Here is a 22121-nt window from a genome sequence, read left to right on the forward strand (position 1 = left end):
GAATTTAACGTGTTTAATGGTAATCAAATAATAAAATATTTTTCTTTTTCAGTTTCAGTTTCAAATCTAGCCAACAGATTTCCACAGGCCATAGGGGATGGCAATATCACGGAACTGTTGGATCAGTTCTCAAAGTACCAGCTGTTTTCTGATGAACTACCTAGTTTTGACCAGGCAATAGCAACATATATAGTTTGTTGGGAGCAATGGCCGAGATATTAGATGGCAAAAAAATGTTATGACACTCTTTCAAAGCTTGATAAAGCTATTTTAGTTCAGCCAATATCAATTCTGATTGTGAGAGAGCATTTTCAATTATAAAGAAATTCACTGAATTCTGATCAGAACTTGACAATGATACATTGTGTGCCTTGTTATCAAGTAAATGTAACCAAACTGGAAGTTGTTTTGAATTTGTACCTAGTGGTGTTGCTTTAAAAGCAGCAAAACAGACCACTGTTGAATACAATAAAAGTTTATAGTAGAATATTGTTTTTTATATTAACAAATTTGTATAATGTGAAATTATGAACATTGTTCATATTAAAAAGTCCGCATCTACAATGTACGTTGCGCATTTTCACACGCTTTTTGACATGTCATGTCATGTCATGACATGATTTCTCATTGTCAGAGGTTGGCAAGTATGACGCTGTGGCACTGCTTTGTACTAGACCAACACGCTGAGCTGGATTTTTTACGTGCTAGCTCACAAGGAAGACATGTCACCTTACCCGGACACATTCTTCTGACTCCCAGCCGACCAGTCTTTGCTCTTACTCCTTAATGCTGCTTGCTTGGCAGAGAAGCAGCAAATACCAATTTAAAAGTCTTTGGTTTGACCCGGCCGGGGTTCGAATCAACTACCTCCCGTACTCAAGGCGAACACGCTACCGTGAGACCACCAAGGTGGTTTCCAGGGTTTGAATCCTGGCTGGTACAGTAATGGATTTTGGAAGGCAAATCAGCTCTCCGGTTACAATGTTTTGTGCTGAAATTTTACATTCCATTTAAGATATAATACAACAAATGGGTACATGATCATTAGGGAGAGGTGTGCGCATGCGCAAGAAGATGGTTGCTTTTTTGTGAAGCTCCAAACATAGAGACTTTTATTTCTGTTGAATTCTCCCAGTTATCCGCATTATCTAAAAGCATACACAGCCATGAGTGACCTTACATACACAAACACGTTTTAAAACAATTTTTAAGTGATGATATAGACTTTTGATTAAGTTGTGGCCTTATTACTAATCACCACATGGTAGCTCAGCATCATTGCCATCAAACATGGCACCCAAAGTAACAAAAGACTTTTGTAACAACTGTAGCAAGGATGTTGTGTCAAATGACAGAGCTCTGTCGTGTTCAATATGTGACAAATGGTTTCACATTAAGTGTGAAAGAGTTCCAGTAGCAGATTATGATTTTTTACAAAAATCTGACGGCAGCATTCAATGGGTATGCAAGGGTTGTAAAGGGGCATCTTAAAAAATTTGTAAAATGTTAACTTTAATGCACACAAGGCAAGATAAGATAGAAACAGAAGTTGTTGGTCTCGCTAAGAGTCTCAAACATTGTAATGAAAGAATCAATTCTGTGGATAAAAATATATCCGAGCTAAATGAAAATTTACCTATGATAGTATCAAAACAAATAAGTCAGATTATTGATGATAAGTCAGAAGAAGAGAAAAGAGAAGCCAATATAATTATATTTGGTATACCTGAAAGTGAGGAGGGGGATTCGAGAATTAAAGATACTGAATTTATTCAGGGGCTTTGTAGTGATTCATTAGGGATTGATAACATTGCTATTGATGAGATTACACGGTTGGGTGCAAAGCCAAAGAAAGGCTCTGGGAAATTCAGACTTACTAGGTTAATTGTGAAAGATAATACATCTCGGAATAACCTCTTCCGCAACGCTTATAAGTTGAAAGACACCAAGATAGGTGCACACAAGAAAATAGGTATAGGCAGAGACCTCACAAAAAAAACAGAGAGAGAGCAATAATGCTTTACGTATTGAATTGGGTCAGATGAAAAAGGATTTTCCCCATAGGAGTTGGGCCATTCGTCGAGAGAAGATAGTTGAATTGCCGAAATCTGGGATTCCTCCATGGGCCCCAGATAAGTAAAGATAACAATCGTTCAGATACTTCAAATGTAAATACGTTAACAGTTAATGTTGATAATTTTGTTCCAGTTAATAGTTATGTTTCAGTTACATTTAATGATAATAGAAATGAGTTGAATATTTCGCAAGATGTTTCTGATCACCAGTCAATTAGTGACGATAAGAAATTTTACCTCGGAGGATAAAAGGAAATCTTTGAGAGTTTTGTTTTCTAATGTAGACACCCTGTCAAATAAGCGTTCAGAGTTTGAGTCATACTTATCAATTGAGAAGCCACATATTATAGGTTTGTGTGAAATATATCCTAAAAACTCTATGGATAAATCTATAGCATCCATGCTAAATCTACCTGATTATGAAAAATTTATACCTGACAAGATGGGTGATAGAGGTGTAGTTATTTATATTCATAAGTCTTTGACAGCTTTTAAAGTTGACATTTTATCTGAATCTGGTTTTAATGAATCAGTGTGGTGTGAAGTTAAGTTGGAAGGAACTGATAAACTTTTATTAGGATGTATTTATAGGAGTCCGTCGTTTGTACCATCAAATAATAAGAAATTGAACGAAAAAAGTTTTTTTATCCAGGCGTAAGCAATGTGTTCGTATAAATAATACAACTTCAGCATGGTCAGATGTTGTGAGTGGTGTACCTCAGGGGAGTGTTCTAGGACCAGTTCTTTTTTTAACATTTATAAATGACCTTCCTGATGTAGTAGAGGGCATAGTGAAAATTTTTGCCGATGATTGTAAAGTATATTCTAAAGTCTCGTCAGATAATGAGCGCTGTAAGTTACAGGAAAATTTGGACAGTTTATGTGAATGGTCAAATACGTGGAAATTGAAATTTAATGCTGCTAAATGTAAAGTATTACATATTAATCCTGACAATGATCAACAATATCGTTATACCATGTTGGATGATACAGAAAATTTTATTGCGTTATCTAAGGTGAATGAAGAAAAGGATCTTGGAGTAACTTTCGAGTCAAATTTAAAGTTTGAAGAGAGTTTTATCTCTTATTCATCATTCCTTTGACTACATGGATCAGGATATGTTTCTTACTCTTTATAAGTCAATTGTTCGTCCACTGTTGGAATATGCTACATGTGTTTGGTCTCCGCACCTTAAAAAAGATATTCGTAAATTGGAATCTGTCCAAAGAAGGGCCACTAAACTCGTAAAGAATATAAATCATTTAAGTTATTTAGATAGATTACGCTCTTTGGGATTGCCAACCTTGGAATATCGTAGGGATAGAAATGATACGATACAAGTATATAAAGCGTTGCATGGTATAGATGATATAAACTGGATGAGCTTATTTACTTTAGCACCATCTAATAATACTAGAGGTCACTCATTAAAACTCTTTAAGAAACAGTGTAAGACGACACATAGACTTAATACTTTTTCAATTAGAGTAGTGGATCAGTGGAATAACCTGTCAGATTTAACAGTGACGGCAAAGACTTTGAATAATTTTAAGTCAGCGTTAGATGGCGAGAATTGGAACCCGTATAAATTTATATGTTCATGTTAATTGTTAAGCTGCGCACACCTAAATAAGTTCTATTTTTATAAGTATAATATATATAAATATATTATTATGCGATTATTATGAGAGGAGAAATTGCATTACGACAATCCAAGATGAGGGGTCAGTAGAAGCCTTTGGCTTATTTTAAGGACCCGAAGATAAAGGTATAAAGGTATAAGGTATAAACAGTGGCGGATCCAGAGGGGGGCGTAGAGGGCGTACGCCCCCCCCCCCCCCCTTTGCTTGCACTTTTTTTTTTTTTTTTTTTTTTTTGTAAAATGATTAATCAGACTAGACTTCATGAACTTTGCCATTTCCCGTGTATTTAATTTTTATGCGACAATTCTTTACTTATAAAGATATTTTTCGCTCGTATTTACTGTAATATATTATTGATTATGTCAAAGTCATGTGATTCTCTACGGTGGAGTTGACCAGTTCGTCGAAAAAAACGTCACTCAGTCAATTTGAAATTCAAATTACAGTAACACATAGCTTAGGCTGAGGATGGCAAGCATGACGCCTTCAAAGCGACAAAGTATTGAGCACGAACGTATTGACTTCTATTTCACAATTCCACCAAACAGAAAGTAATACTCTATTACACTCTCATGAAAAAAAAAGTTCCAAAGCAATATTATTTACCTACGAAAACATGTTTAATCCCACACGCCCCAGCCCATTAATTACATTGCTGAATAGTGATCCCCAGTCAGTAAGCTCTATTTAGATTTAAAGTCTAAGGTACGAACCATTTGATCAGAGAGGCAGTCTGAGATATTTTAGAGAAAAAATTCTGACCCTGATTTTTGCCTTAAACAAAAATTCTGGCCGTATCTGGATTGAAAACAATAATCTTGTCCACTTTTTTGCTATTAGAAAAAAATATTTTCAACAGAATTATTTAGCATTAAATGAACATGACGAATAAAAAACGGGCGTAATTTTTTTTGGGGGGGGTTGCATGTGAATCCCATATCTGACCGGAATGTCTGTTTCGCCGAACTGATATACTGAATACTTTTTTCAAGGCCCGACTGCAACCTGCCATGCTGGGTGTGGCCTATATGTCTCCATGTGTCGACCGTCATTCACAACTTCGTTGTCATTTCCGACTAATTCGTAGCCTTTGGTTGAAGAGGAACCCCTCACTTCCCTTGTTGGGTAAAACATTTCAACCAAACATTTGGATGAAAATTGCTTTTTTGTCTTTCTTCGTGTCGGTCGTATTGTAAATTTCATTGAATAGCCGTATATCTTGTTTACAACAAGAAATCTGTGAGGTTATGCTAACTAACCATACAACAAACGAGAATTTTCCATGTCCATTTTTTACTGACAAATCCCACATCAAATATATTAATTAGTACATAGCTTTGGATCCATCCAATCATTTTAGAATAGACAATTGATGGAGAGAATACGGCACCAAAAATGTCCAACCCTTACACTTTAACTATAAAATGCTTTTTACACTTATTTTATGTTTTTTAGCCAAAAAAAGGTCCAAAACAAATTTTCAATACTACGCCCCCCCCCCCCCCCCCCCCCCTTTCCAAAATCCTGGATCCGCCCCTGATAAAGGTACATGGCATCACCAATATTATATAGCATTAAGCTGTTAGTGTTATGACCCATTTGCCATTGGGAGATAATCCCCAACTTGTACATATTTATCTTCTTTCACATGTGACACCTGTTTCATGTTAAAGAGAATGGAAAGTCCATTACTAGTTTTCCAGTCCAAAACTATACTCTACCAAATAATTAGACTAAAATCTTGTATTATATATGTCTTTGCTATTAAAAGTTGCAGACGCTTTTCTTTACCGGAAACGGAAATCATATGTTGTCATGCGTACTAATATTCAAATCAAACAGGTTCCCGTTCAACCAGATTTACAATATTTAACTAAAAAGATAAGGATTAGATGAGTTTGACCGGTTGTAATAACATATATTGAGACCTTGCAAATATAAAAAAAACAATTATCCATAATGTAACAGTTTTAATATATCTTAGAAAATATATGAATTGTTAAAGTTCAGGCAGATGTCACCGACATAGCAGCTTGGATGCTGACTAATTTGTATGATTGATTTCATATTTCTGTAGAAATTTGATCTCTGAAAAATGTGTATTGCTTTAAAATGATGTCCTTCATGACTAAAAAGAAGCGATTTAAGTTTCAAGTTGATTTCGGTTTACAGGAGTTATCATCAGTACCCTTTGTTAGTGGAATACTGTATGCTAAAGTGCGTTTAATTGACGGAGGAAACTTTTTAACTCAATCTGAGAGGTAATTATGACAACTATTTGAGAACAGTATTTGTAAGATATCCACATTTGACACCAAAGTGTCATGAAATCAACAGATCAGGAATAACCATTAATAGACTATTTCTATGGTCGGGTTGTTGTCTCTTTGACACATTCCCCATTTCCATTCTCAATTTTATTTTCATATTACAGACTTTTGACTCAGGAGTTTATATTTTTTCGACATGTTACCTATTATGCGGTAGGACATCCTGGTACTCGGTCAAGTAAGAGCAACTTAAAGAAGTAAAATCAAGTTTACAATCGGTACAATATGGGATGAAATTAACTGTTACATGTTTTCTCAGCACAACAAAATCATCAGAAAACAGCAAATTTTCTCCCTCAATTCCACCAATTATACGTTTGATTTTACTATTTTTGGTCGCTCTCACCTGATCTTATATGACAGAGTACCAGGATGTCCTAACACAGAGTACAAAATGTACATGTAGGTAACCTGTCGAAATATGATAAAATCCGGAGTCAATAGTCGGTAATATGAAAATAGTCTATCATGTCTATTGGTTGATTATTGTTTATACCTCAATTCAGGTACATGTATAATCCACCATTTGACATTTAATAACATGAAAACCCATAATACAAGGTTAATGAGATACACCAACTGAGGTATAATGCAGTTTTTATCCAAAAGAAAATTTAAGAGATGTTGGAGCATCTTTTTGCATTTACCATACCAAGCTTTGATGTCCACTTAGTCATAGTGATGACATGTAATTGATATTGATACTTTGTGCTGCATTTTGTTAGAGAAACCCCTAAACTAATATGACCCTCCTTTTCCTACTAATTAATTTTAAGTCTTCTTATTTTCAGAAACATATATATGTCTCTGATCAGTTAAATCTTATTTTTGTTCTGTAGTCTAGCTAGATCTCTTCCTGTCCATTTCGACGGACAAATCTTAAAGTTGGAACTGATGCAGACTTTAGGAAACCAGTTATGAATATTCATCAATTAGTTGATTATACCTGAATTGAGGTATAATCCACCAATGACAATAATGGTTATTCCTGACCTGATCAAAGTTCTTTATAATTCAAGTTCCAAACAGATGAAATATTCTTTGATATTATTTCCATTGGAACAATTATTACAGAATTTGTTCCTTACGGAATAAAGGGTATACATGCATGGTATAGAATATTTGTTCCAACATGTCCAATAGGAACAGATATTATGGCATTGTTTATAACAAAGTTTCCAGGGGAACTTATGTTAGGCGGAACAAAGATATGTTGACAAGAGAAGTAGAATCCGTATCTAGTCTAACATCAGCAATATTTCACACAAATACACAGTGTAGTATGAATTGGTTCAAGTCTGTGTTTCAGTAGTGTTCTTTGCATGGTTGCTGTCTGTCATTTTTTGTTTCTCATTTATTGTTTAAAGCTAAAATCTGGTCATTGTATTGTTTAAATTGTTCAAATTCAGTGTTCTCCCCAGGATTTTTGGATAGCACCAGGGTAATCAAGGCAAACCAATAAGATATATGTGTTGAACATAACTTGAATCCCGGCGCGACATATTTCCTCCTTAGGGTTAGTTCCAATAGAGTTAATCCTTCTTTCTTATTACCTTTTATCTATTTTGAGGTTTTCTTTTCTTTTGTACTGTTTTGCCAGTTTATGCAGTAACTTAACTACAAAATAAATGTAAATAGTAAGAAGTTTTACTGAAGGGATGAAGCCTTCAATACACGTGTATGTATGTTACCAGGTCCTTCCATGAACTAGTTACATTTTCATATTCACCATACAGTAGTGAACGAGAATGTATTCTCCTTTCAGTCATGGGATTTGATGGTATTGACCATCTCATAATTATACTTGAAATTTACTATCATTAGATTCAGAATGAAAAAAAGAAATCCACATTGATTTTAAACTTATATACATGTATACAAGGGTGAGGTTAAGTAATTTTGACTACCCAAGAGGTCTCACTCAGTCAGTTTTCAAGATGCAATTTGCAAATTAAGTTTATATACATGTACATTTTGTACATGTACATTTGTAATACTGGTTTGTTTTCATTAGAACTATTGAAGATATTACCTCTCATTTACATCTTATTATTACTGTATGTTAAATTACATTCTATTTCAATAGTTAGTAAATAATTTTTATACTTTATAAATTTAATTTATTAATTTTCTTATGACATGTATGAGCATGATGAGTAAACATATTTTTAGTATGAAAATAACAGAATCTTTCCAAATGTACACAGGCTGTGACTGTCAATAGTAGTCACTTTAGGGTCCAAATAAATTTTGGCTGATATGTAAAATTCATTAAATCAACTGGGCTAAACTAGAAGAAAATCGGCGGTCAAAAACATAAGTTTTATTGTTGTAAAAGATTCAAGGAGACAGGATGTGATTGCTAGCTTGGACAACTTGCTTCATACAGAATAAAAATATGCATAATTGTCGGCACGTGTACAACTGTCGGCATTGTGTCCAAATTAAGATTTACGATTAGATCACTGGTCAGCGTTTGGGTGGTAAGTGAATCCATAAAATTGTTATCAGAAATCATTAATTATCTCCTTATCAATTAAAACACAAAAGAATCCTGTTACAAGTGTTAATTACATCGATGAAATCCAGTCAACAAGGGTAACCTCATAAGGTTGATCGATCACGTGGTGTAAACAATCAACGTACTGGTTAAATTTCATCTGGAATTTTATACAGCACAGAAAAGATTTAACAAGTCGTATAAAATTTTACCGATTTACGATTTTTAACTGAAAATTTTAGCACCGCGGACCAAAATTATATTATTCATGTACATGTAACTTCCTGTACAACATGGGTTTTGCTCATTGTTGAAGGATGTACAGCTCCACATCTCCTTAGTTTACAATGGGATTAGTCATATCATTTTGACATCTTGTACAAAATGTACTGCTTGTTTAAAAATAATACATGTCTTCCAAGATGTCATTTTCATTTTGGATAGGTTGGGGCTGCTCTGCCAACTTGATTATAGTTACATGTATATGTATCTACATTAATATGTACAAATATATATTGTTCTTCAATTGACAGTTGTGGCATGATTGTCAGTTTGCAAAGAATTCTGCTCAAACTTGTGCTAAGGGTAGTCTTAAACTTGCATAGAGGTGATAAATTTTGCTTTGTTTTGAAGCTTCACTGTGACTTTGAGATGAAGAACAGCAATAAAAGCACTGTGACTTTTATTTTTGTGGGTTTTTTTGCTGTGAATGTATCGATTTTGTGTCATGGATGAAAACCCCATGTCCTTTCTTTTCTATTATGGTAACTTGCAGTTTTTTCCCCAATTTAAGTTTTCTCCATTGTTTTAAAGAAAGTCATATACATGTACATGTACAACAATGTACATTATACATAAGTTTTAATAATAAAAGTTCAATCTCCTTAAACTTATTAAGTCATGTCATATTGTTTACATATGATATTATATCATGTTGTTATTCAGGATCTTCACATAGGATATATGGGGCTCAAGTGTGTTAATTATATCCCGGCCCTGAATCGTCAGGCAGAGGGGATATGTTTTATATACTTGTAACTGAATGGCTATTTTTTATACACCCATTTACGAGACGTATTATGGTATACCGTCCGTCTGTCCGTCCGTCGTCAACATGTCGGACATTAACTCAAAAACGCTTTAACCCATTTGCATAAAACTTTGATGAATTGTTTATATCTATTGACGTAAGCTCCCTTTCGTTTTTTATAAATTTTAGATTTTACGTTTCCGAGTTGTGGGGTTTTATTCATTAAAAAAAAAGGGGGATTTTCCAGTTTTCGGACAATAACTCAAGAATGCTTTCACCAACTTGCAAGAAACTTTGGTGAATTGTTTATATCTATTGACATGAGCTCCCTTTCAATTTTTATAAATTTTAGATTTTACGTTTCTGAGTTACAGGGTTTTATTCATAAAAAAAGGGGGATTTTCCAGTTTTCTGACAAAAAATCAAAAATGCTTTCAGCAGTTCTTCTGAAACTTTGGTGAATTATTTATATCTATTGATGTAAGCTCCGTTTTCGAATTTTATAAATTTTTCATTTATCATTTCTGAGTTATGGGGTTTTGTTCATTAAAAAAGGGGGGATTTTCCAGTTTATGGACAATAACTTCAGCAGTTCTTATGAAACTTTGGTGAATTGTTTATATCTATTGATGTAAGCTCCGTTTAGAATTTTATAAATTTTTCATTTATCATTTCTGAGTTATGGGGTTTTATTCATTAAAAAAGGGGGGATTTTCCAGTTTTCGGACAATAACTCAAAAATGCTGTCAGCAATTTTCATGAAACTTTGGTGAATTGTTTATATCTATTGATGTAAGCTCCCTTTACATTTTCATAAATTTCTAATATGACATTGAGAATTAATTAAACTTTATTTGTTTATAGTCTGACAACAGATTTACTAAGTATTGTGCAACAGCACAGTGTATTGCACAACAGCAAGAAATCTTTAATTGAATATAAATTCAATTCATATAACCAATTTCAGGTTCTTTGACTACATTTATTCAGAAACCTATAATATGTCAAATATTTAATTACAATCCAAATTCAGACCTGAATCAAGCTTGAATATTGTGTCCATTTTTGCCCCAACTGTTCAGGGTTGGACCTCTGCGGGCGTATCCAGCTGCGCTCAGCGAAGCAGTTTTTATCATAAAACTGTGGTACAAATATACTTTCTTTTAAGAGAAAATCCCTTATAATTTCATCCAAACCTTCAGGAAATGTATTGCTAATGAATTATTGTCATCCCTTACTCTATTTCTCCGACAGCTTCTCCGTATGCAGTGACCTTAACATTACACCTGACGTTAGAAATTTGGCAATCACACTATGTGTCAACAGGGAAAAAACATTGCAAGCAGCATAAGAAAAATATAACAAACTTGAAAAATAAAGGACACGATGATGAAGGAAGATAGTCATGATAGTAGTTAACTGATTCTGCAAGAAATATTTTAATTCACCAAATCATTTAACAACTGCTACAATGTATGCCTTAAGTAAATTAACCAATAGGAACACTTGGGAAATGTAAAAAAATCAAATAACCATTGTTCTATCATCACTTATTATACACATGCTCACTGTATGTGCTCAATATAAAAATAAGAAGATATATGGTATGATTGCCAATGAGACAACTCTTCACCAGATACCAAATGACAAAGAAAGTGAGCAACTATAGGTTATAGTACCGCCTTCGACAATAAGCAAAACTCATACCACATAGAAAGCTATAAAAGGCCCTGAAATAGTATAAGAAGTGTAAAACTATTCAAAACGAGAAAACTCACGGCCTGATTTATGTAAAAAAACAAATATATGATAAACCATGTAAACAGCAACAAACAACAAAAGACCACTAAGTTACAGGCTTCTGACTTCATGGACTTGGGACATGCACCAGACCTGGGGTCAATTACATGCCAAAGTAATTAATTACATTACAATTACATTGATTTTTAAATGTAATTAATTACATTTCAATTACTTTTGTCCAAAGACATGTTAGAGCTATTTCATTTTAAGTAAAATCATAAAAATGACAACAGGCTAAAATAGAATGAAACTTTTAAATATACATACACTTTATAACAGTGAAAAAATTTGTACAAGATTTGTTTTAAGTATTCAAATTTCTAATGTCATTGTTACATTTGATCACCATTAGATTTGAAATGCTTATTATTTGATTGCATTTCTTATTTTTGTGGGGGGAAAAATCATAAAGATATCTTAATTTCAAGTTTCTGCTAAAAATATTAATTTAGATTTAAAGGTTTTCTTATGTACCTCATGTGAAATTTGAAGTAACTTTAAAGCTTCCATTTATTACAGAAGAGTAATGTTAACATTTTCCAGACTTGTCTTAAATTGGCAAGTCAAAATTGTCAAGTATATTGGAATCCATTCGTGTACGTTTTGACTGCTGTATTCAAAATTTTGTAGAAAGTGTTTAAATAATATCCATCTGAACAGATTTTAACATATACATAAGATGGTTTAAAATAAAAATTGTCTTTGGCATTTTAATCAAGGGACATACTTGTAATTCATAATTAGTTAAGTGAAAGAAATAACCTAGGGCTAAGATTATTGTTAATTGTTAGAAAAACATATTTACAAATTGTATGTAAATAAGTTGGTATTTTTTTTTTTTAGTTTTTAGATTTTTTATGTAAACATGTGAAAAAATTAATGAATTAAATACAAATAAAGATTATTATACATGCTATTTTTTTCATCATGATAAACATGATAAATATATTTAAAAAGTATTTAAAAAAATCAAAGTACTAAGTGCATACTAAATGTACAGAAAAATAGAATTTGAAGTTACATCAGAAAGCCAATAATGTTTAAAATTTCCCAGCAAATATTTAAATGTAATCCAAAGTAATTGAAAAGTAATTCATAATTACATGGCAAAAAGGCAATGTAATTCATTACTTTCAATTACATGTAATGTAAATATGCTCAATTACACATTACATTGAATTACTTTCAAAATTGTTATTAATTACAGCTAATTACAATTACATTTTTAATGACCCCAGGTCTGACATGCACATACTGTAATGAAGAATGTGGTGGGGTTAAACATGTCCATGATTCTGTGTTGATTGTTTATCAAGGTCACCTGTACATGAACAAAAAAATGTATTTCAAGCACATAGCCAAAGGTTACATATATATAAATAAGAAGATGTGGTATGAGTGCCAATGAGACAACTATGCATCCAAGTCACAATGTATAAAAAGTTAACAATAATAGGTCAAAGTATGGCGAGCCTTGGCTCACACCATACAGCAATATATACATGTATATATACATGAATTTACTTATTTGAATTAGCTTCATATGTAAAAGATGAAAGGATTTTGATGCAATTACTGAATATTAGATTATTTAGTACATAAGTGCAGTTTTATTGACTTTTTTTAAATATGACAAATTCAATTCCGCATTATCTAATACTAATTTAAAACTACATGTATCTCATTAGGGCATACTATACAGTAGCTAGGGCAGATAATAATGCTTCCAAACTTAATGTGTTGTTTTTGCAAAGTTGCTAATAATTATTAATATACATGTAATCATCTTGAATTTGAAAAAAAATACTAACGTCATCAAATCTTAAAAGGAAAACAAACATGTTGTATAATTGTGTTGCATTAAGAATACATCGCAGTGTAATTTAGCCTCAAAAAAGGAAAATTTGGATCTCCAGCATTTAAAAAACTATATAGTTTTTATGTTTTTAGCTTTATGCTACATGAATAAAAAAATCATATTATGTTGGGGAAATATTTACTTCCTATGATCAAAGTACAAATGCAGTGTTTGCATTTTGTATAAGTAATATATTTCATTTTTAACACAAACACTGATTGTTTTTGTTTTTGTCAGCATATGTACATCATGTACATTTGCAACCTGTCCTTGGCACCACCCGTTTTGACAATTTTCAGTTTTTCAAACAATTGATGTCATTGTTAATTGCTGCTAAAACATTATATGTCATTTGCTGCCAAATTTATAATTTGCTGGCAGACATTTATAAAGGGTCACTGAATCCCAAGATTTGCCAAAAACAAAGGAAATAAATTAAGACAGACTTAACATTAAATTGATTCCTTAAATGTCAAGTACAGTTCACACTAATATAATGCTTTAATCCAAATTTGAAAATGATCAGAAACATTTCTGATACACAGCTGATTCTCACAATTTTCAGGTTTGAATGATGATGCACACCACTTTTTGTCGAGCCTGCAACTTTTGTCGCAAAAGCGATACAGAGATCCTACATTCCATCGTCGTTGGCGGCGGCGTCCACAAATATTCACTCTGTGGTTAAATTTTTTTTAAATTTTAATAACTTTCTTAAACTTTCCTGGATTTTTTAACAAACTTGGACAGAAGCTTGTTTATGATCATAAGATAGTATCTGAAAACATAGACAACAGCAAAAGTAGGCGAGACACTGGGTTCCACAGAATTTTTTTACTGAAATAGGTTTTTTTGATATTTAAAATGTGTGTTTACCATGTATACATAAAACATTTCTACTGAAGAACAAGTTTACCAATTAAAATCTAAAAAGTAGGCACTATCATTACTGTTTTTTGTGTATATATATATATATATATATATATATATATATATATATATATACATCTGGTGATCATTTTATTTGGCAATCGCCAATGGCAGTCAGCAGGGTTTAAGAACATCCGTTGTTCGACCTGCTAGTCAAAGGCATTTTGTTAAAATATACTTTTCCATTTTTTTGGTCTTTTGGAAAATGTTGTTTGTGCTGTATTTAGACCCCTTTACCAAGAAATTTGTTTTGCATGCATTTGTATAAAAATTGCGTTTTTTATCCAACGCAATCATAGGTTTGAACGTTGTTTTCAATTTAGACTTGTTTATATTTTTTCGTTTGGTCTTGTATTATATTTGCCTTCGGGTTTATATGATCCGGTCATCCTGTTTCGACTCTTCAAATTCAAGAGTCTATCCTAAATTGAGGTAAATTATATGGCCTTCCAAATACCGTTTCGATTCCTAACATCATTGAAGAGGCATTTATTGTTGAAATCTGAATATGGTGTACTTATTTTTGCACCTTTTGTTTGCGGTATACCATCTTTTCCGCAAGTTTATTGTTTTCTGTTTGATATTAAATTAATATTTAAGATCCATTTTATTACATCTGGTGATCATTTTATTTGGCAATCGCCAATGGCAGTCAGCAGGGTTTAAGAACATCTGTTGTTCGACCTGCTAGTCAAATGCGTTTTGTTAAAATATACTTTGTCACTTTTGTAGGTCTTTATGAAAATGTTGTTTGTGCTGTATTTAGACCCCTTTACCAAGAAATTTGTTTTGCATGCACACGTATAAAAATTGCGTGTTCCCAATCATAGGTTTGAACGTTGTTTTCAATTTAGACTTGTATATATGTATAAAAATTGAGGTTTTTATCCAACGCAATCATAGGTTTGAACGTTGTTTTCAATTGCGTTGGATAAAAACCGCAATTTATATATATATATACAAATATATAAAAATACAATGTAGATTTTGGTTCTAAAAAAAATTAATCAGCTAACTCAGTATTTCATTGGATTAGCTGAAACTACCACACTCATAACATTGCAACTAATTTGTTGTTACAAATACTTCTTTCTTTTCATTTATGTTTCATTTTGCAATACAGTACACATAGCTGATCATGCTGATAGGGACATAATAATCAGTGTTTTTTAACAGTTCTGTCAGTAGAAGTTGTAATGGAAGATAAAACATGTTTATTTACAATATTTTACCTATCAATTTTTAATCAATCGTATATGTTTATGAAGCATGATAAGTGTGTTTATTTAAACTGTAAATGGCACTTGCGATAACATTCTTGTAATTTGATTAATTGATGCACTAGTCATTATCTGAAACATGTAATGGGTAACAAGGATAAATATTGTGGTCTGATACATTTGTAACTGCTTAATCATGTTAATCATAATATGTAGGCTAGCACAGGGGATAAGTGGGCCAGCAGTACGAGACAATTTTAACTTTGCACATGAATGTATTTTTAATCGCTCAGATACGATGTCAATTTTGTACATTTGTAAAAGTGAAGTAGCCTTCATCTTATATCATTGCATTAGAATTATAAATATTCCTTTGAAGTTATTAGTAATAATAATTATCTTCATTGTCTTCATGGAACAGATGCCAAACATGTTAATAAGGTCCATGGAATTACTCTGCTTAACTTTACAAATATACATGTACATGTACATCTATTCCTTATCTCTTCTTGTTCATCTTTAACTTGTAAATATGAATAAAATGTAGAGAAGGCATCAATAAGACAGCAACTCAAAAAGCAAGATCTATATTAGCTCCCTAATTCATGCAGTAATTATATAGCTGTTAATCAGATTAAAGTTTTTGATTAAGCCCTAAAGAAAACAACACTATATCTGTATTAGGTACCACTATTGTATTATTGTTTGAGTAGAGTTAAATGTTGCATCATGATATGTACTTACAATGTTGTGAGAGGTTCTGTGGAAAACCTTTTGATAATTATGTAAAATTTATTTATGTTTCTAGGGAAGAAGTTAACAACCATAGTGTATTGTGGAAATCCAAATTTAGTTTCCAGTGTAAAATTACAGCCAATGCAAACACAGGGTATTTAGACCCATGTATGTGTAGAATATCTGTTCGAAGGGTAGGTACACATAAACAGAAAAGACTAACAATGATGCATTTGACATTTTTGTTGACTATACATATAAACTTTTACACTGATTCAAACATAGCTGACTTTGTTTACTTTTGCATGGAAGTACTGATCTAGGGCCGTTAAAACTTTCTTCATTCCATTAGGTCATTTCCTTAATCCTATGATAAAAAGATAGTATCTATTGTTATAGTTTTTTAATGATACATTCTAAGAATGCTATATATTCTGGTCATATTGACATGTAGTGAAATTGAAAGTCTTATTTGGACCTTTTACAGCTGATATGACGGTATGGGTCTTGCTTATTGTTTAAGGCTGGACAGTAACTTATAGTTGTTTACATCTACGTCATTTGGTCTCTAGTGGAAACATGTGTCATTGGCAATCATACCACATCTCCTTATTTATACATGGAAGTACATGTATACCCAATTCTGAACATAAATGTACCATACAGTGTCAGTTGACCCACTTTTGATGTACCTACTTTTTGTCAAGAGCCGCTTTTGTAAAATTCTTAAGAAGTATATCAGAAACCTAAAACCTCATTCATTTCAAGTATGCGGTATATTACATGTATCTAATGGTTAGACATACTTAATTGCCATTCATGAATAACTTATATAGCCAATGTATTCAATTATAGAATGCCATGGGACATCTAAAAATATCTACTAATTGAATGATAAAAACTATTTTTGTAATGTGTACAACAGAAAGATCATAGAATGTCAATTAAATTTACATTATTGATATGTAACCTGGTTAGGGATAACATAATTAACATGTAAATATAGGACCTTTGACCAATGTCTCTTGTGTTGAATTTTTCCATTAAGAAATACATTGGATGCCCATGGCCAGATTAAGTTAGTATTGTAGTACATGTATTGTATAGTTAATTGTCCAGTTAAAACTGAGTGTAGTTTTCTTGGTTATCATCTTTCAATTCCATGTATAAATACATAATTCTAAGGACTTTTTATTTTAAAAAATTTAGAAATGATTTAGTTCATGAACATACTTTAAAATCAAAGGTCAGGAAACGGTCATATTTATCAATCATTACCGATTTAAAAATACAACTAACTGAAAAGATTTCCCTAATCATCATCATGATATTGAGTATTTTATTATAATTTTTTTAAACTTTAAAGGAAAAAAATTAATTAAAAAATCATGAAAAATTGACATATTTGCCATGTGCCATCAGCAAATTTATACCCTGAATACAGCGGCGTCAACAACGTATTAGTTTGTCTAGTTTATGGTGAACCACTAGTGGTAGGTCAATGGTATTTCGTATGCAGTTGTATTAGCTATTTGGCCCCGCCCCCTCAGTCATGGTCTATTGACTTTGAAACTTTTGCTTAGTTTACATGTATTAGTTTGTGATTAGGTCAGTTTAAGGGAAACCATTAGTGTTAGGTCAATGATATTTGGTATGCAGTTGTATAAGCATTGGCATATCTCATTCCCATGGAGATTATTTGGCCCACCCCCTCAGTCATGGTCTGTTGACTTTGAAACTTTTGCTTAGTTGACATGTATTAGTTTGTGATTACTGTAATCAGACTTGTATTGTTGGCACTGGTACATTGACCACACCCCCTTTCTCGCCACGAGAATTCAGGTAAAAAAACTGTTGTAACTGTTAAAAAACGTCCAATGAAACTCTGGTAATTTCAAATCGTGTGTGATCATTTGCGGTATTTTCATGGAAAAACCCATAGAAGTTGAAAATGCTTGAAAATGATTCTAAAAACTTAACCAGTGTTAAATTAAGTCAAAATCACAAAAAAAAACCAATTTAGAAACTTGTGCATGTTTAAACCGGAAGTTCGAATAGCACGTGTATGAAAATACATACAGTGAGAGTGTACGGAAATTCCGTACCTAATAATTATCACTAGAATACGGCTTTGAAAGTAAAACAGTTCAATCCTTGAGTAAAATAATGTTGAACATATCTTTCACATTAATGTTTGAAGGATCTTAAGCTAAAACAAATCACATGCGTCAGTATGAAACACCAAAACGTAACTAATAACCGATTACGTTTTGCAGTTTATTTGGGAACTTCATCCCCAATTACGGTAGAAAAATCAACAAAAAAATATAAAAAAAAAATCAATCTATTAATGAACTCAAAATCGTTAACTTTTTTTTCAGACTTTTTTATTTTCCTGCATTTGCGGAGATATCTCTTTCTTTCTTCTGGTCTCGTTTGTCCGAAGACTTGTAAAATATTGGAAGGAGCATCATATTGTTTCCCGTATATTTGTTGTTTTTGATAATTCTTTGATAAGAAAAAAAAACAAAAACGTTACCTTATGATAGCGTTTCTTTGTTTATATTGAAAATGACGTCACAACTAAAATCCCCAACAACAGGACCAACGTTGGAAACGTTTCTGTATTGTCGTTTCTTTTTTAACAGATTCTGAAGTTAAAATATGCTTGAATTAATACAAATAATGTATACAGACTTCGTCCCCTTTCACAGGTAACGCCTGCCTCATATTACATCGTTATGCATAAGCTGGTTTCAACTGGAATCCACTTGTATTACGCTACACCCAAACAACTGGTAAGGCCCAGTCTTGTAGGGCAAAATTTTGCCCTGGAGATTTTAAAGAGATTTGATGGTACTTTGTTACATAACAACTTACAATATCCGAAAATGTAAACAAACAGAACAGTTATTTGTTTCTTGTTACATAAAGCATAACATTAATGAGTAAAATGAATTCCTATTCTAAATTTAAATAAACTAATGCATTATAAAAGAAATAAATATTGAAAAAAGGCATCAATTTGAAATCAAATAAAATTCCGCCTTACTCCATGAATGATTTGGGCACATAAACGTCATGATAAACGTGACGTCATACAAAATGAAAACTTTCGATCTTAAGGCTATTAAGATACATGTATGTCCACTGAGGATTTGACAGTAAATTTTAGCCAATGAAAAAATTGTTTCATAAAATTGATGGTTTGAAAAAAAGAATATTCTTTCAATATTTATTAGTTGATTTGCGATAACATTTCTTGGATTGCAGCATAAAATAAAATTTCATGTTTACAATGGGAATTGCGGTATAATACAAGTGATTTGATTGAATGATGGAAAAAGTCTCATGACTTATCAGATTCTACAATTGATCGGATCTCACAGTCTGTCTATGAACAAAGTGTAGTAGTCAGTCGAGAACCAGTTTACAGCTTATTCAAGGTTGACTTTACAATTTTTTTCGTTCCTTTAACTTCAAGCAGATTCCAGTTTATTTTAAGCAATGCAGTGAAAAGAAATGAGAAGTTTGTAGTGAAGCATTTAATTTTGAAATTTATCAGTTTATATTTGGTATTGAATTAAAATTACATAAATAATAAGGATTAGGTAAAATTAGTAATTTTGAAAATGGTAAGAGCGCCCTCTACAATTTCAATAACAAACATGGCGGAACGTAAACAAACCTCACGAAATAGAATTTTTTCTCTTATTTCTTGCTTATCATACTCTATAGTCCGCACCCCTGTCTGGCAGGTTCAATTTTGGAGAATAAAACTGTGGACTATACAAGCCTGAATTCGGTAGGTCAGTTTAAGGGGAACCATTAGTTGTAGGTCAATGATAATTGGTATGCAGTTGTATAGGCGTTAGCACATCTCATTTCCAAAGAGAAGTTTTGGTTATAACTCCTCAGTCATGGTCTATTGACTTTGAAACTTTTGCTTAGTTTACATGTATTAGCATGATTCAGGGGCGGATTCAGGCGGGGCGTGGCGGGCGTGTGCCCCCCTAAAATTTGCATAGCATGGGTAGTCCTCAGCTCAGTAAAGAATATTTCGATAATTTTACCTCAAAAAAATTTTCACCTCGCTCCACTCAGCCAAAATTTAAGTTTGCGCCCCCCTAACCTAAATTCCTGGATACGCCCCTGTGATTAGTTTGTGATAAGATCAGTTTAAGATGAACCTCTTATGTTAAGTCAAAGCTATTTGGTATGCAAATGTATTGGCATTTACAAGTCTCATTTCCATGGAGATTATATAGCCCCACCACCTAATCATTGTTCATTGACTCTGAAACTTTCACAAGTTAATGTTTGTGCTTAGGTTTGTTTAAAGGGAACGACTTATGATAAGTCAATGGTATTTGGTATGCAGTTGTATTGGCATTGGCACATCTCGTTTTCATAGAGATTGTTTAGCCCTGTACCTTCAGTCATGGTTCATTGACTTTGAATATTTGCATAACTTACATGTTAAAGTATTGCTATTTTAATTTCAACATTTGCATTATCAAAATAACAAAAAGCCAAGACATATCTCTGTGTTAACTTTTTATTTATATATTTTCAATGCATTTCCATTTGTTAATTAAACTTTGTCATATCAGTTGTTAAATGATTTGGTCTATTAATTTTTTCTTTCAGAATCAATTAACACTATCTACCTTCCAGTGCATGTTTGATTACCTATTCTTTCATCACGGTTTTTCCCTTGCACTTGCCCTGTGCCGTTGCCGAAGTTCTAATGAGACCTTGTGTTTAATGTCACTGCTTACTGAAAAGCTATCGACGAATTAGAGTATGGAAAGACAATAATTCAATAGCTGTATATTTCCAAAGTTTTTGATAATTTTAAAGAAATTTAAATAAAACTTAGCTTTTTAAGTATCCAAAACATATTTCAACTTTTTTTAAAAATTTTAAGAATCATATTACATGTATGACTTTAACTATTGGTTATAAAAATAATTTTTGTGTTATATAAAATTGGAGATGGGGTAGGATAGCCAATGAGACAACAAATTTCAAATGAAGTTGATCATGTTGATGTAAGCAATTATGCCATAGTTAATTTTTTGTACTGTTAATTTTTCTGTGAAGATAACTTTGAATACAGTAAACAGTCCATCATTTTGTTTTACAGCTGTTTTTGTTGTCACACTTATGGTAATTATCAACTCCTCGTAGAGAATAGACAGAAACTAACATCTACTTTTTAACTTCTACAGTGAGTGATGTTATTCACTTCCTGTTTCATTTTTTCATTGCATTGAATTTCTTTTCCATTCAACATGGTCTTTTGTTTGGTTCAAAGGGTTAAGCATTTTCCAAACTTCTCCTAGATAATACTGTGGATACTGACTACAGGAAATGATGTTCTACACAAGGCTTAAGATATTGGGCAGTTAGTGTGAAGGAAGTAGCTTTCCCGTCCGTCATTTTACTTTTTGTTGACCACTATAACACGATCTAAGGAGTTTAAACAGTTGCTTTCGTCCTCAATAGTTTTCATCAAGTTGATGTGAAGGCAATTTTTAATTTATAAGTAAAGAAATTCAAAGATGCAAGATGATTAATTCCTTAAAAAACGAAGTGAAAACATTGATTTTGTAGACTGATTGTATGTTATTTCAAAAGATCAACTTTTTATACAATCATCAAAGTATTTTCTTTCACTTCCAATACTTGTTACACAAGCAACATAAGAAAATTCAGAAATCTTACAGAATCATTAATTTGTTAAATTGCCATTAGTAAATGTTTGACCCATTTATTGCAATAAAAATATGAAATTTCTTTTTAAATTTCTTGTAAAAGATTGTTTATTTTTGTAAATTTTTCCTCAACCCACATTGAAATTATGCTGTCCATGGATTGAAGGCATACCAACATTGACTGAAATCTGTATTCTTACAATAATAACTACAGACCTATGCAAAGTTCACCTGACAGGGGAATAATGAGCACAGAAGTGAAAAATCTGCATTCAA

At 32.3% G+C, this 22121-nt stretch overlaps 3 protein-coding genes across 3 annotated transcripts in view; 1 reads left to right on the forward strand and 2 right to left on the reverse strand.

Annotated features, from left to right (window-relative positions):
* LOC127728291 (uncharacterized) overlaps positions 1-5515 on the reverse strand; it is a 65869-nt gene extending 60354 nt beyond the window's left edge. The window contains exon 1 of the mRNA XM_052235623.1: positions 5441-5515. The gene's annotated coding sequence lies outside the window, so the exon portion shown is untranslated. The remainder of the gene's footprint in view (positions 1-5440) is intronic.
* LOC127728308 (divergent protein kinase domain 1B-like) overlaps positions 1-22121 on the reverse strand; it is a 302906-nt gene that overhangs the window by 204320 nt on the left and 76465 nt on the right. The gene's annotated exons all lie outside the window — the stretch shown is intronic.
* LOC127728320 (protein FAM102A-like) overlaps positions 5530-22121 on the forward strand; it is a 35064-nt gene continuing 18472 nt past the window's right edge. Inside the window, exons 1-2 of the mRNA XM_052235667.1 lie at positions 5530-5980; positions 16199-16319. Of these exons, the coding sequence (XP_052091627.1) occupies positions 5832-5980; positions 16199-16319 (270 nt within the window). The 5' untranslated portion in view covers positions 5530-5831. The remainder of the gene's footprint in view (positions 5981-16198; positions 16320-22121) is intronic.

The sequence above is a fragment of the Mytilus californianus genome, unplaced genomic scaffold, assembly GCF_021869535.1.
Source record: "Mytilus californianus isolate M0D057914Y unplaced genomic scaffold, xbMytCali1.0.p SCAF_2, whole genome shotgun sequence".
NCBI classification, from domain to species: Eukaryota; Metazoa; Mollusca; class Bivalvia; order Mytilida; family Mytilidae; genus Mytilus; species Mytilus californianus.